The 15685-nt window shown below is 53.9% G+C and overlaps 2 protein-coding genes across 2 annotated transcripts in view; both read right to left on the bottom strand.

Moving 5' to 3' along the window:
• Nucleotides 1–1610: 1610 nt before the first annotated feature.
• On the bottom strand, nt 1611–12628 carry ENDOV (endonuclease V). Its single transcript, XM_086762731.1, has 9 exons — nt 12557–12628; nt 11937–12108; nt 10633–10767; nt 10150–10189; nt 9935–10047; nt 9757–9825; nt 8993–9121; nt 2868–2944; nt 1611–1774 (listed from the first exon to the last, which is right to left on the bottom strand). Exons 1-9 carry the CDS (start codon nt 12610–12612, stop codon nt 1744–1746), a joined length of 822 nt encoding a protein of 273 aa, XP_086618857.1. The 5' UTR covers nt 12613–12628; the 3' UTR covers nt 1611–1743.
• A 368-nt stretch (nt 12629–12996) lies between these two features.
• The window catches only part of RNF213 (ring finger protein 213), a 49499-nt gene continuing 46810 nt past the window's right edge, over nt 12997–15685 (bottom strand). The window contains exons 62-65 of the mRNA XM_086762670.1: nt 15276–15473; nt 14334–14423; nt 14030–14208; nt 12997–13497 (exon numbers count right to left, since the gene is read on the bottom strand). Coding sequence (XP_086618796.1) covers nt 13344–13497; nt 14030–14208; nt 14334–14423; nt 15276–15473 — 621 coding nt within the window. The 3' untranslated portion in view covers nt 12997–13343. The remainder of the gene's footprint in view (nt 13498–14029; nt 14209–14333; nt 14424–15275; nt 15474–15685) is intronic.

Genomic DNA, 15685 nt, shown 5'->3' with positions numbered 1-15685 from the left:
GTCTTTTAAAACCTATCAAGGGCTTTTTGGGGAAGCACCCTGTCAGCACCTGCCCCCCTCTTCAACACTCCTGAGGACCAGCCCAAGAATGCTCCCCACACTGGCCCAGGGGAGCCAAGTTTGGTGCTCCCCCCCTTGTTCCCAGCCGGGGGTCAGGGCACAGCGCTGGAGCAGGAACCAGCCCAGACTCCGATCCAGCAGACGCTGCACAGACGTGAACGGGGCTGAATGTCCTCTGCACCCACGGCAGCGCCGAGACTGAGGTGGTGGCGAGAAAAGAGCAACAAAAGCTGGAAGATAAATTTATGCAAAAGTGAAGTGCTTGGCAGGATCCAGAACAGGAGCCCTGACCGGAGCACCCCTCTCCTGTCCCAGGAAGACATCCTTTTTCCTCTTCAGGCTGGAATCTTGCATAGCCATGGTTTTAAAACTAACATACCAGTTTTGGCTGTGTACAAGAACTCAGGTATCTGCTCCAATTCTCTTTGGAAATGGTCAGCAATAACCTGCCGGATACAACCCGGAACCTGCACCTCTGCAGGAAAAGCTTGAGCCCTGCAAATTGGCCAAGACCTGCTGTATTGATTCAGGGATAAACCTGTTTGTTCCGTGCTCTGCTGCTAACGCAAAGCTTCACAAACGGCTGAACGGCCGGGTGCTGGTCCAAGGGTACTGGGCACAGAGAGCTTCCTCCTGACCTGACACGAGTGCTCCCCGTCCACTCAGGCTGCAAAAACTCCAGCCTGGGACCTGGCCATCCTGACTGATTTGTGTATGAGGAAGGAGCTCCCTCCCCATTCCCCTGGATGTGAAATTCTCCTTTCCCCCAAGGTGACCCTTCCTTCAGGAAGAGCTGGTCCGTACTGTGAGCACCCTGCCTCAGCCGCTGCGGAGAGGGTGACAGCGACACCAAGCCAGTCTGGGTACCATAACGCCCTTCCCTCTGAATCGTGCTTCAGCACAACACAGAACAAGTTCCCAAAAAACCGGCAACACCAGAGCACCATGTGCCCGGCACAGATAATGACCAGCACACAGGCACCGAGGTCAGGTAGCTGCTGCGTGGCACCAAGGCAGCAGGCATGCCGAAGCCACTGACACCAAACAGACAAAGCTGCTCAGGTACCGGAGCTGAGACCTCCGAGCTTCTTCCAAAATCCGCAGCAGACTGTTGGCTCCGTCCCTTCTCGTGAGTCACACGCCCACCTGAAACACAGTGTCCTCTGCGCGTCTGTCAGGACCAGCCGGAGCTGCGCACTGGGCTTCTGTTCCCCGGCGATGTGCAGTGAATGGGAGAGGACAGGCTGCAGGGACCGCGTGGAAGCTGTTCCAAAAACGACAAGGGAAGTCTCTGTACCACAGAGGGGTGGTGGGAGCCAAAGGCCAGCTCTGGAGTTTGTTTATAACTACCTTAGGTGCCACAGCATCTCTTTGTAAATTACCTCCCACAACTGCCCAAGTACTCAAGGAAGTTGCTGCAAACTTACAAGCTTGCTTACACAAATATTTTTACAATGCTTAAAAATTAACCCTGAGAAATATGCTCTGAACAGCATCCACGAAAAGAAGCTGGTCTGCCTGCCCACCAGAACCACGCACAGCGGCTGGCACTGTCCTGACCGACTCGGCCTGGCGCTGCTCTCCCCTGGGGTGGCACTCGGCTGTTGACTTCGACAGCACCACAGTCTCGCTGGAGGAGAGGATCCAGTGAAGAGCAGCCCTGCAGCTTCTCCTGGCATCAGTCTAGTCATCCAGTTCAGCCTCCTTTCTTCCACTAGGAAGGAAAACAAGGAAAAGTCACAGACTTAAAAAAAGTAGAAACCAAGAAAATCAAATAACTGCGTCATTTGGAAATAAGGGGCTCCGACACAGGTTTTGGGATGTATGATCACCAATGGAATGAGTTTGGTTCTTCTGTCGCACAGACATCTAAACCAGCCAGCCTTTGGGCAAGCTCTAGCATCCGCCGTGGCAGGAAGGAGTGAGAGGCATTAGAGATGAAGGTCCAGCACAAACGGGGGACACAGCCTGGCACTGTACAGGGCTACTCGTGTGGCCTGGCCACGCTGCGCAACTGCCACAAGAGCAGAGAAAGGCCCTTCACTGCTTCTGGCTGCGTGACTCAAAGAGGAGCTGAGCAGAGCACACTCAGCTGCACCAGGCAGGTGTCCTAAGGGATCCATACGAGCTGCCTCACTCGGTGTAATTCATTCTTCTCTGCTGCCACCGCTACTTCACTCCTTCTGGTCCACCAGGACCCTCAGGGCAGAGTGGGCTTCGAGTCCTGACACACTTCATTCACCCCGAGCAGCCCTTCAGGCAGGGCTATCGCTAGCTGGTATCCGTCCAGGCTGGAACTGGTGTGGGTCTGAGGGAACCCAGCAACAGACTCTTGTGAACTACGCTGGAGAGGCAGCGCGGCCACCGCACAAGGAACTCCTGTGCCTCTGTGGACTTACTACGGATTTACACCGGTAACAGAGCAGCCGCTGGCCTACATTATGTAAGAGTGAGGGAGTGTGACCCTCCCCTTGCTTTCTGGGGGCAGAAACCAGCTCCCTGCGGGATATTTCTGTTCACCCTCATGTCACACCTGTAGGCGTTAGCGCTCTGCTTATCGCAGACACCGGAAACGGACAAAATCCCCAACGACCTTCTCCAGCCTAGGACACAGTGCTCCGCAGAAAAAACGTGTGAAGTAGCATGGCTACAACCACCAGAAATCACCCTTTATGGAGGCAGCACATGTCCTGATGTCACTCGAGCTCACCTTGTTACCCCGCCTGTCCCTTTAATGCCATTACTGAAGATCATTACATGAGCAGATCCCCTTGGAGAGGCAGCTCTTGGGCTGCCCACACACCTACCTCTCCATCCCAGAAGAGACGACCTCCAGCGGTGAACACAGCTGCTTCCGAATATACTCCCTCGATCTAATGTCAGCCTGGAATTAAGGAGGAAAATGAGTGAAAATGGATGGACCAGCCGCTTGGTGTCTCCCCTTTGTGACCTCAGCCTGCCCCTGCGTGCCCTGCGGTCAGGAGATCACAACCAGCTCCTGTACGGCTGCGTTGCAAAGGAACCTGCGTGCTTCTTTCCTGGTTTGGTTTCTGCGCCTCACTGCAAGCTGCTTGGGAGAACAAAGACTTACAATGAAGAAACAGAGGTTCCTGGACCAAACAGCCTTACTGGAGCACAGTCCATGTCAGCAGCAGACCTGACATTCGCTGAACCTTTACTTCTCACAGGAGTACGCAGGCAAGACACCGGGCACAGACAGCTCCTGCCAGCCGGTGCCTAGGGTCTGCTCAGCCCCGACCCACCCCCAGCACGGCAGGATGAACAGCCAAAGCCAGACCCAGACTGGGCCTCAGCAAATCCCAGCTGCAGCTGAGTGCAATCAGCCACCACCAAGGGCCCCATGGGACCCAGAGGACGAACCAGCACAGGCTTCCAGCTCACGCTGCAGTGCTCCGAGCATTCTCCCAGCAAGCACTAACCCAGCTGGAATCCCTCACCTCCCGGCTACGCTGAACAGCTCCTAAGATGCCCTCCTCATCATCCAGGGATGTGACAGGCCAGCAAGGGCTTCCAGAGGCTTAGTGAGGAGAGGTGCTCACTGGCAAAGGGAGCTGCTCAGGTGATGGGCTGCTTTTCCGTTTTGCCCTGCCTGTGCACCAGAACTGCGACCGCCCTTTGACGAACCCTGGCAGCAAAGCCAGCACAGACCTGGGAGTCCGGGAGTGCTCTAGTGCTCCCGTCCTCTGAACCAACCCAAATGACTTCTTCCACATGCAGGCACCTTCAAATGCAATGCAGGAAAATGTAACGAGCAGCTAAGCTCCTTCACAGGCCTTTCCCAGCAGCAGCTCGTCACTGTGTGACAGGAGATGAAAGACTTGTTAGAAACTGGAGGGCAGGGTAAGCCTTCCTTCCTTCCAGAGGAGATATTCCAAAAAGCAAACCAGCTCTCCCATTGAACCAACAGATGCTGCTCCACCACCCTCACTCCACACAAGGCTTGCATGCCGTGACCGCATGCAGCTCTCCACAGCGCTGAGGAGTTCTGCACATCAGCAAAATGCTCACAAAGATGCCCAAAACAAATGGCCCCCCTTCAGCCCAGGACTCTGCCCACTTTTCTATTTCTTGGGATTTTCTTCACCCATGTTGCTCACAGCCATCAAATCCCTTCAGCCTCCACTGACGTACAAAAGCAGTACGTCCCTTGGCCCCAGAAAGCTGCTGGGAGTGCCAAAACCATATGGATGTGAACGCAGATCTCTGCAGCACTGCAAGGCCATTTAGCGTGAGACAGCAGCTCACGGATCCCTCCTCGGAAGGCGAGGAAACACTGCAGCTTTGTACTGACTTGTTCCAGGGCAGCAAAGTGCCCCACGGACTCTGCCATAGCCTTCCCGGTATCGTCCGTGCAGCATGAGCTGCGTCCCAGGACTGTGGTAAGAGGGACTCCACTGGCACTGGAAGCAGGAGCAGGCTGCAGCCTCCAGGCTCACAGCACTCCAGATCATCCATGGTCTTTACAGCTGTGACACTGGGATGTTCCCAGAGGATTAGCTTTTCTGAGAAATGGGACTCTGCCCCCCGTAGGAAGCTGCAGATTGAGACAAGGAAAGGGCTGTGAAGAGCTGGGCAATGTGGCAATCCAGCAGGCAAGTCCTCAAGAGGACATGGGATGAGAAGAGAGAAGCTGGCACTGCACACTCCTGTTCCCATCCCTTTCCCTCCTCCGTCCAGCAGCTGTACGACGCAGCAGCGTCTGCTGCACATCCTTTTCCCTCGGCAAGAGCCTGGCTCACCCTGCCCGTGTGCCTGACGGGCTGGCTGTGCGACGGTGATCACGCAGCTACAGCGGGTAAAAACCGCCACTAAGAGCGAACAGAGACAAGACACAAACACATCCTTGGTTCTATCGCTTCTTGGCTGCAGCTGCAAGGCAAGCGGCTGACACGCCTTCCACACTGTTCCACCTCATGAGTCCAAAGACAAAGCTGCCACGGAAGACAGCGCCGGGCCATATCCACGCTCTGGGCTCTGCTTTCCAGTACCAAAATCAAAAGGACTAATGTTGAAACTCTGCCAAATTAATGGTTTACTGCCCCCCCCTCGTTTGCAATTGAGCTTGGAGCCAAATCTCATCAAACCCATCCTCATGCAAGCATCCAGTTCCTGCCTTCCTCTTCTGCCAGTCTCTCCTGTGACAGGAGCCCTCCTGAGCTCACCAGAACTGGACTGCTGTGTCTTGTCAGCAATGCAGGACAGCACGTCGGCAGACTGGGGCAAGGAGAACACCAACGGAAATCCCAAGAGCTACAGAAAGCGTTGCTGGACATTTGCTGCATGTTCTTGTTCCCCAGAAGTGTTACTGTCCAGCTTCCCAGTGCAGAAGACTCTTAGGTGCTATCACAAGCACGCAGATCTTGGGCTCCTGGGCGACTTTGAGAACTGGCAGTTGATTTTTACATTCCCTCAAAGTTTTTTTTTCTGTTTTAGAAGCTTCCTTTCTCAAAAACACTGCTTCGCTGTGACATTTTAGAACAGCTGCTGAGCCCCACCTCAAAGGCAGAGTGTCTCTCTCCACTTAAAAAGCAGTGTGTGACCTTCCCAGCTGGAAAAGCTTCACAGCAGATGATGATCATGCCAATAAAGTGGGTTAACGCATCCCCAGTGGCTGTCCTTGAAGCATCTGCTACTCTCATCGCTGTTCCACTTCTGAAGAGTCTCTCCGGTACCTCAAGAAGCTCCCCGCCACCCCTCCATCCCAGTCAGACCTCTCGGGTGGAGGCTGTGCCTGCTTACTGCTGGAAACGCGGCTCCACAACTGCTTAACAATTCTGCAAGCTCGAGAAGGAAAAATAGTTACATAAGGGTGGTTTGTTTGGGAGATTTTTTTCCCCTTCTCTCTATAATTGGACAGTTTCATAACTGAACTGACAAATAACTTTGATCACTCTTCAGGATGAGAGATTACGTGATGTATTTTATAACAAGGGAAGGAGGTTGTTCAGCAGAGTCCCTACTGGGAGACCAGGGTAGCAAGAGTCAGATCTACAAACTGTTTTTCGAGGGAAGAAAAACCCCTACCACATTCTGCTGATGACATAAGCTAATGCTTGATTAGGTGGCAAGGTACTGGCCAGTCCTCACTCCTAACGCAGTGCTGAGAGACAGCTTAACCCCGCGTATTAACCAGAGGCTAATCAATAAGATGGATAACTGTCCCGTAATAATCCTCACAGAGTGTTTCTATTTTCAGAGGGGCCTAGTGCTGGCATTAGGGTCTGGAACTGTTGCCTCGCCTATTTTCTGAGAGGCAGTGGTGATCCCTGTGCACACAGCAAGCTTGCAGTGGAGGGCACACCTGAAGGGAGTCAGGGTTTCAAGGCATTAGCTACTGATTGCCCTGCTGGGCAGGAGGAGCTCTTCACGCAGAGGAGAGGGTTGACGGTTTATTTTTCAGTTCTCCAACGGGCAAGTGTTTAATATTTCACACGAAGTGAACTGCAGAAATCCAGGCAGGCCTGCTTCTGCCCTTCTCGGTGGGCTGGAGCAAGCCCAGGCTGTCCCAGCAGCCGCAGCCTGAGCCAGCAGGAACCAGCCGGGCGAGGGGCCAGCTGGAGCTGAGAGGATCAGGGAGTAAGCGGGAGGCTGGTGTGCAGCCAGCCAGGAACCCGAAACAGCCAGCGTGGAAGAATCAGTCCCAGTGCAATCCCTGTCAGCTGCAGAGTGCAAAAAGCTTCTGTTCCCCCGCTGCGCATGGGAATCCGGGGTCTGAGCAGGCTTGGAGCGTGGGCGAACGCCGGAGAGGAGTTCTGACCTCTGCCAAAGCAGGCAAGGGCAGCGGCTCTCGGGAGGGCTTGGTATTGTTCCAGTGCCACTCAGTTTAAATACTTTGCTTATTATTCTGGGATGACAGCTCCCGCCTACCTCAATCCCTGCCTGGGTAGCTCCAAATGACCTGCAGAAGAACCTCAAAATTTCACAAGCTGGCTAGGCAGAGAGATCACCCCCATGCAAGCAAAATTCTCCCAGATCGCCCTTGCGCTCACACGTGGAACGAGGACTAAGTGGGATGTAAATACTGATTGTAGGTGATAATGAACTTCCCTCCGCTTTCTCTGAAAGATCACTTCTCTCACCTGCATCACAGACACAGCTCCTCTGGCAGCACGACCACCCCGTGGGCTGAATGCAAACCAGACTCTGATCACTGCCTAGACAGGGCTGCACGCCCAAGCAGCCCAACACACCGCGTACAGGCTGGCCAGCCGTGCCTCTAGGAAAGCAGAGGGTTCAGGCTCCCACGGCAGTTGCAGAGCACCACACGCGCTGCAGCATGCCTTCCTACAAGCCACAAACACAGCCTCGGGAAGCTCTCTTAAGAGCAATATACTTCTAGGGCTACCAGAACTTACAAACGAAGAGCTAACGATCCAGAACTCTTCCATGACACTGGGAAAGCCAGAAGCACATCACCCATCAGGTTTGCAAGCTTGTCCTGGGGACACACCATAGCACAAAGGCCATGGAAGTCACCCAGGGCAGGACTCCCCACAGCCTTCCACCTCCTGACTCCAGCTTTAGGCGCTCAAGAGCTGAGGCCTCCAGCCCTGCCCTGTGACAAGATCTGTGAGCTACCACCCAGAGGAACTGCAACAGGGAGAAGTCCCAGGGAATGGGACTGCCATCCCTCTACCTCCACAGCAAACACACTCCCTTTTGGATTTTTAATCTCTCTGTAAGGCAAGTGACAATTCATTCCATCACTTTATTTAAAGGTCGCGGTTAGAGAACTGGAAGAGTCTCAGAATATAGACAAATACCGGGGATAGCTGGAAATGAAATTAGGGTGAGGAAAAGCTCCAAGACACCTTTTTGTTTCCGAAGGGAATGCTTTTCCCCTTTCCTCTGAACACGCCGAACTGCAGAGCTAGCTCAGAGCTCTGCGGAGGCATCTGTCCCTTCTGGAAGAGATTGCATAAGATCTCTCAGCCTACTCCCGTCTGGCAGGGAGTGGTTTATGAGAGCAGAAACTCCAGCTCTGGTATGGACACGTCTAGGTTTGTTTTGCTCTAAGGTGTTAGATTTTTGCCTGGTTTGTAACTATAATACTCTGTTTTCAGCAAACGCTGCAGTACCAGAGAGAAGCTCCTGCGTGCAGAGACCGTGTAACAGCCCTCAGCAGCATCACCTCGGTGCTGCTCCGAGGAGCTGCAGAGCAAAGGTGGCCAGACACCTGACGAGCGCGGCGGTGTAGCAATGCGAACGGCGTGTTCCAGGGCTACGCTACGCACACGGACATCTGAACGGGCCCTGCTCCCGGGGCAACCGCTGGGTCTGGCCTGCCTGAGCCACCAACAGCAGGGTGACCCTGAGAGAAGGGAAGCACTTGTCAGGCTGGAAGTCCCAGCGGCTTTACGCTTCTCTAGATCCTTTCCTCAAGCCCTGCTGCGATTTAATTAGTCTGACGCTGAGCCTCGGTGGCAGCTGCGGCTCCTGACAGTGATCCAGTGCTGTCACCTACCGGCTGGCTGCCGCCCAGAGCCTGCAGCTCCTTGCAGTGGCAGGGAAAAGCCCAGAGGAGCAGCACTGCGGTCTGTGCTAGGCTCAAAGCGCCCAGGAAAACGGCATTTCCAGCTCCTGTATATTAACAGAAGTTCCCTGCAGAAAGGAGCCAAGAAATCAGTCAGGCTGGGTCTGCAGAAAGGGCTGTGTGTGCTTCCGGGCACTGCGTCAGAAGAACAAGCGAGGAGGAAGGAAGGATCGGTTAGCACCACGTAAACACCACCACAGCGGGCTGGGGAGAGCAGGCCAGCAAGAAGGGTGCCAGCTGCAAAACTGCCAGTTGCAGATGGATGGCAAGCTGAGGCTCTGAAACATCGCCACAGGCTTGGCATCCACAGCTCCCTCCAGTGCCTGCTTCCCTGCTCCAGGCCTGCCTTCCCCTCCCTCAGCTCCCCTGCTTTGGTACCTGCCGGATGGGCTCCGGGATCCGGTACCTGCAGCAGGACTTGACTAGGCGCACGGCTGTCTCCAGGCAAACCCTGTGACCCACAGAGACGTAAAGCGGCTTACAGCTGTTGTTGTAGCTACGCAGGACCTGCACATTCAGAAACAAGAAAGACCAACCACTTAAAAGGCTTATTTTAACAGATACAGAGTGGCAGATGAATTATAAGCCAGCCAGCTGCCTTCAGAAGGTGGGATGGTGGCTGTATTGGGTAACTCCTGGGCTTCTTGGCCCTCTACTTCCCAGTACCTCCTCCCAGGAACTGTTTGCCCTTTTGGATGCATGGCCCTTCCCCAAACGCCTCACACTGCTCTGGGAAGTGTGAGACTTGCTAATGCAGACTATGTTGAAATAACACCAGACGCAGGAAGTTTCTTACATCTGCCTGTTTCCTGCGCAGCGCTCTTCAGAGTCAGATGATCTCCTACCGCATGCTGGTAAGCTGCGCCAGAACTGGCACCTCTCCTCCGCAAACGGGGGTGCTGCGGCGTGGCACCTCAGACCCCATAGCCATGGACATAAATACATCCAGCACCTGAACTGTCAACTCCTTCCACAGATGTCTGAGCTCACAGGAAGGGGAAAGCAGTGTTGCTGGTCACCTGCGCGTCTCCCTGAACTAGTATCAGGGACAGCCCCACTACAGAGACATCCTCCAGCACTCTCAGCTACACAAAGCTGGAAGACTCGCTGGCCAGGCGACCAGGACGCTCCCCGCAGCTTACCATGGCCAGGACTTTCCCAGAGGTGCCTGTCAGAGGGAACGCATCTCCTTCCCTCCGCAGGGAACGAATCTAGGGATAAACAGACACAAGGGCAGTTGGTTAGAAAGTACCCGTATGCGGCTGTCCCAGCTCTCCTGGGATATTAAAGAGAGGAAATAAGTTCCCAGCCCAGCCTAACCTGCTCTCTGTGCAGCTCATCCCTGACCAAGCCATCCACCTGCAGGAGGTTCTTGGCCACTCCAATGCACGGTAGATCTGTCAGGACTCCGAGGTGACAGGCCACACCAAATCCTGCCAACAAGAAGTCCCTGTAGCTGCAGGCCACCAAAGAACAGGAATCTCAAGCAGCAGCAGGGGCACCCCGGAGAGCAGAGCTCTCCAGTAAAGTCCTACCTCTGGGATGGAGCAGGCCATTCCCATCGACAAGAAGAACCTGAAAAATTCAAAAATGACATTTGCATTTCCTGTGCACTGCGAGCCACTAAAATAGGCAAACAGTGATGCTGGCCCTGTGAGGAAGAAGTCTGTTTCAGTCCTTTTACTTCTCTCTTTCAGGGTACTCCTGAGGTGCTGTCTACCCCTGACTAAAGGGTCGGTGCCCCAGCAGCAGGAGCTCTCAGTGGCTGGCCGTGCTCTTCACTGATGCTGCACAGAGTGGGACTCCCCCTGCCAAGGGAGGCCTGGCTGTTTTGGCTCAGCATCCCTGGTCCCTAAGGAAAGGGGAACAGCGGCTTCAACACAGCTTTGACACCGCACTTTCCACCCCACCAGGGGAAGCCAGCCAGACCGTGCGTTCTCAGGAAAGGGAGCAATGCTTTTCAGCAGCTCTCTGCGCCCTCATGACGCCTCAACTCAGGACAAAGAAATACGCCGCACCTGGGGTTTGAGCCTGGGCTCCTCCTGCTGAAGTCTCTGAAGAGCTTCCACCAGGAAAGGGACCTCTCGGAAGGCTAAGAATCCCGCCACGTACGGGGTGCTCACGGCCACCATCCGGCAATCCTCGTACAGCACCTGGCAGCAGTGGGACAGTGCAGACGCAATCACCTCCAGGACTTTGCCAGTTAGTTCTTGACTGATTCAGAGGCATCTCCTCTGCTTTATGCCCCCTAATATCAACTTTTTAAAAATACTCTGCTTCTGGATCTCTTCCACAAAGCCAAGGCCATTGAGTTGTGTCAGTCTGTCACTCAGTGAGAGGACGTGGACAATGGACTGCTGAGAGAAGAGGGCTGGATGTCACCTACCATACCCAGCTGGAGAGTGAAGTCCTTGAAACAAAATTAGGGCAGCTATTCAAACAGACAGCGGGGCGCCTCAGAGTTCACCGGATCAGCGCACGACCAAAGGGTGTCTGTCCCTGCGCAGGGACAGGCCACAGGAAACCCTGCACAACAGGACAGTAAAACCATTGCGCAGGGCAAGTCAAGAATCAAGGCAGGATTTGAAATTCAGTTGACAAAAATCCCAGCGGTCAATATCAAACTTTATTTCTCTGTTTGTTACGGGTTTTATAGTTAAAGATATTTTTATATCATTTTAAAAGCTGGGAAAGAGACCAAAAATGTTTATTAATTCAAGTAAAATGGGTGTGGGATGTGGGATTCATGGCGGTTTTGAAAATGCCTTTCTATGTCACATCCCATGTCATTAGCTGATTCCCAGCAAGAACTCCCAAACAAGACCTCTGCTGTTTGAGAGCTACAAATGCTGTAGCTTCCTCTCTTGATCAGCGCTGAGTAGCAATGGTCCTTTCTGTCTCCTTCTGGGTAGCGGCCAAGACTGACTATTTCCAATACACACGTGCACCAGCTAAAAATCTTCTGTGCCTGACCACGGGCTGCCTCAGCACGGCATTTTCTCATTTGCCACCTAACCCGAACGCACACTAAAGCCACCTCTCCACGCCTCCTAAGTTCCCAGTAATCCTACGATCTTCTCGCAACTGGGAACAGTTCGCATCTCATCTTCCCAAACCTAAACCTGCGTCTAAACCTTGACAAGCACTTTGTTTGTTGTTCTTGCAGGACACGTGAGCGCAGGCGTTGTTGAACGTGCGTGTGAGAACTCACCGAGGTGTGGCACGTAACGGCCTGCGTGTCAGCTTTCTGTAAAACCGCCCGCGTCAGTGCCCCCCGGGCACGGCCCTGAGCGCACCGTCCTGTGCCGTCCCGTGCCGTTACCTCCAGAGCGGGGTAGCTGAGAACAACCAGCGACGCGCAGGCGCTGCTGTCATCTCCTTTGATGTACGATAAATCCACGCCTCCCACTCTCGCCAGTCCCGTAAAACTCGAATCTTTCTGCCACTCCTCGGTGTCCTCCTCAACCACGCTGGCTTTCAGCCGGGCCTGCTCGCTAGCGAAACACCACAGGGCGCGGTGAAACGGGTGCCCCTGCCCCCCCGGCTCCGGGCCCTGCTCCCTCCCGGGCAGCGCCCCACGGCCAGCAGGCACGGGGGGAGCCCGCGGCCCCCACTGCGGGGGCAGGGCAGCGGGGGGCTCTTCTCGAAGGGCGCCGTGACTTGCGGGGGCGCGGGAACCCCTCCGCTTTCTCCAAAAAGGGCGCAGCTGCCCTCCCTTTGTGCCTGTCCGCACGGGGGCGGGCGCGGACGCCGGGCCTGGCTCAGTAGCGACAAGGCAGGGAAAAGGGGGCGCCGCCGCGGCTAGCCCGGTACCGAGCGGGGAGAAGGGGGGATCCCCGCCGGGCCCACCCCGCCCGGAACCCACAGCGGCCCCGCGGTTGCCATGGCCACGGTGCCCCACCCTCCACCGCGGCGCATGCGCAGGGCGCGCCGCGCCGTTACCGTTCCCAGCGGCGGAGCGTGGCGTCCGGCGGCGCCTCCGCGCAACGCCCCGCCATGGCGCCGCGCCGGAAGCCCGTGTCACCCCCGCACCGCGCCCCCCCCGGGAACGCGGGCGGAGAGCGGCCGTTCCGGGCGCGGCAGCGAGAAGGCGCTTTGTTGGGGAGGGGCTGCCGGGGCCGGAGAGGGGCCTGGCCCGGGACAGGGCAGCAGCGTGCGGTTAAGGCCGCACCCCGGTGGGGGTGGGCGGTTTTCCAGCTTGGTCCCGGTTGTGCGGTACGGGAGCAGCAGGGAAGGGACAGCTGGGAGAAGGAGCCTGCTCGGCTGCGCAGGGACAATAATGCCCAGAGAAATGGGGACAGGAAAAACAAACAAACAAACAAAAAAAACCCAGAAAAAACAACAACCAAAAAAAAAAAAAGACAAAAAAACCCAACAACCACAAAAAAAAAGCACCTTTACCAGCACTAAGGAATGATGCTTTTTTTTTGTAGAAAAAAAAAATCCTTCATCGTTATCAGGTGGCTTTGGGGTTGTTTTCTGGGTTTTTTTTAATGATGCCTTTAAGAGTCTCTGCTTGTATGTGCAGCCTTCTGTTCCTCCACCATCCTTCTGGTGCATGAAAGCATCTCATATTTACATCATAGTTTAATACTAAAGTTAGTAAAAAAACCCCTCAAAGCCCAAGAACAAGCCCCAAAACCCAATGCCTCGAGGCTCCAGCATCTCCCCCACGCCGCGTGTTCGTGGCACTAACGCCCTGCGTGTCAGCGATGGTGTGCCGGTGCTCCTAGCTCTCCCTGTGCTCTCTTTTGAAGAGAGCGGCTGCTTTCCAGGTAGCAGTAGCGTGAGAGAGGAGGATCTCATCTGGGAACAGCTCTTGCAGCTCTGTAGCTAGCTCAGAGTCTTTTGCATCCAGGTAAGGAATGAGCGATTCCTTCAGGCTGGAAAACAAAGAGCAAAAGTAGTATTAATAGACGGTGTACAGCAAACACAGATGCCACAGAGTATTTTGTGTGGTAAACAGTATACAGAGCTTTAATATGTGTCTTTGTAATGAGAAGCATTAAACAGCCGTCAGATTTACAGAGAGGCTGAAGAACCCAGAAAGGGGATGCTGCAGGTCAGAACCAAGCCCTTGGGGCCGAGCTGTGCGTGTGGAAAGCTGAGTGGGCTCATCTGGGTGACTGCAGAAGGGCTCGTGTTTATCTTCACTATTCATGAACAGCAGCTCCTGGTGTATTCTAGCAGCGTTCCCAAAATAGCTTGTGTAAAATGAGGAAGAGTCACACATGCCAGAAGCAGGCAGTGTCTCTTAGAACCAGCTGCATGTTCGTCATGTTGATGGTTGTGCTCCGCGTGCGGCAGGGCAGCGGTCTGCCAAGGGAACTGCTGCCGTCACATGCATTTTCAGAGGCAGAGAAGCTTAAGTCAGTAACAACAACTGTGGGCTGGTTTGGGCTGCGTAACACTTACCTCCACGTGGGTTTGAATTCATCCACAGCTTGGACACGTCTCAGCTGCAGGATGATCATTTCATGGAGTTCCTGCAGGAATGTTTCCAGCCTCGAGTGGACAAGGAAGGTGTTGAGGAGCTTGGCAATGTCTGGACTGAGCTCAGCTTTGTAGACTGTACTGATGTCTGCAAAAGGATCCTGAAAATGCAGTGAAGGGGAGGAAAAAAAAAAAAAAAATCAAAAAACAACCAACCATACACATTTGAGCAACTTCATTTAGAGAAGAAACAGCTGATCAGACACTGGTTACCAGTGCACCTTACCCTTTTAAGGCACAGAAGCTGCTCAGATTTGCGGGTGGAGAGGAGCTGCCATAGGGCTATGTTGTGCTTCAGGTGGCACCGCCTAAGGGCCTGAAAGAAAAACACACATGGAGTGAAACGGGAGATAACGGATGTTCTTGGGAACCCGTCCACACCCTGCCCTGCCCGTGGCAGAACTGCAGAGGAGCACAAGTGCAGGGTTCAGCAGGGAGTTCTTCGAGCCCTTTTAACCCGGGTGTAGAAGCCCATCTGCAATAGGCTTCTCTTTCCCTCTTCCCCATTTTGCCTCCAGTAATCCATCTTTTTGGTATCACGAAAAGGAGTGGGAAAGTGATAGGGCTACTTGTCACAGATACTCGTCATAACACAGCGCCTCTGCCCCCTGTCAGTAAAGGGCCTCTCTTCCCACATCATGAGGAGATAAAACCTTCCCCTGTCACTGCTTTTGAGAGGTAACGGGACAGTTTCAATCCTGCTCAGCACCAGGCAAGCCACTGTCACTGAAAGCTGACTCATGACTTCATGGTTGGACAATCTTGGAGGTCTTTTCCAACCGTAAAGATTCTCTGAATTGAAAGTTCTCCCTTTTCTCAGTTTTAGCATTGGAACTAATTATGCTGACACTCGGAGAATTCACCTTCCTGGTTCTGACAGAAGAGCTCGGATCTGCAAAGAAGAGTTCGACCTTCTGCACATCCTACACCTGTCCTTTCTGTAGGGTTTTGCAAGAACCTGCTGACATCACAAGCTATTAGATGCCCCCACCTTGCAAACACCAGTTGCTTGGGAAGTGAGAACTGTTTCCCCCCCTGCTGTTGAATATTGTGGGGAGGGAATTCCATCACGTTCCTTTTCAAGCTGAACTTTTGCTGGGCATGGATGTAGAATAAACCAGTGCAGATTTTATCCTGTAAGAATAAGAGCTTTGCTCTCAGGACGCACCTGCAGGACATGAGGGTTTGTCTGATCACCCATCTGCAGAACTTTCTCGATGTAGTCAGTCAGAAGCATTTCAGCGTTCTCTCCAGCCATGGCCAGGAATCCCAAGGTAATTTCAGTGACAGATAGTGCATCACAGACATCACTATAAGACTGTAGTTCCCCGCTGATCATGTTCATCACAGAACTGGGGAGAGCACTCTGAAAACCAAGAAGTCAGAGCAGTTGCTAATATTAGTTTAGAGCCATTCCTTATTGCTGCTCAGGTTGCTGAAGTCATGGAAGATGGCAGAGCCCCAGACTTAGGAAACTGAAAATTCTTTCCTTCCTAAATCCTGACTGACAAAAGAAGGACAGCTTGCACATACTCAAGGCATGCCGAGAGATTAGCAGACAAACCTTCAGAGCAGGTG

Source organism: Chlamydotis macqueenii, chromosome 18 (genome assembly GCF_036417535.1).
Source record: "Chlamydotis macqueenii isolate bChlMac1 chromosome 18, bChlMac1.mat, whole genome shotgun sequence".
NCBI classification, from domain to species: domain Eukaryota; kingdom Metazoa; phylum Chordata; class Aves; order Otidiformes; family Otididae; genus Chlamydotis; species Chlamydotis macqueenii.
Note: the sequence above shows the minus strand (reverse complement) of the source record. Positions and strands in the feature narration are given on the sequence as shown.

Bases quoted from the DNA above. Each gene is read 5' to 3' on its own strand.
- ENDOV (XM_086762731.1), bottom strand. From the start codon at position 12,612: ATGGCGGGGCGTTGCGCGGAGGCGCCGCCGGACGCCACGCTCCGCCGC. The intron at 10,048-10,149 runs GTAGGACTTTAC...TCTTGTTGGCAG, and splicing joins TGGCCTGCTCCATCCCAGAG to GATTTGGTGTGGCCTGTCAC. The intron at 1,775-2,867 runs GTAGGTGTGTGG...TTTCCTTCCTAG, and splicing joins GTCTCTTCTGGGATGGAGAG to TGGAAGAAAGGAGGCTGAAC.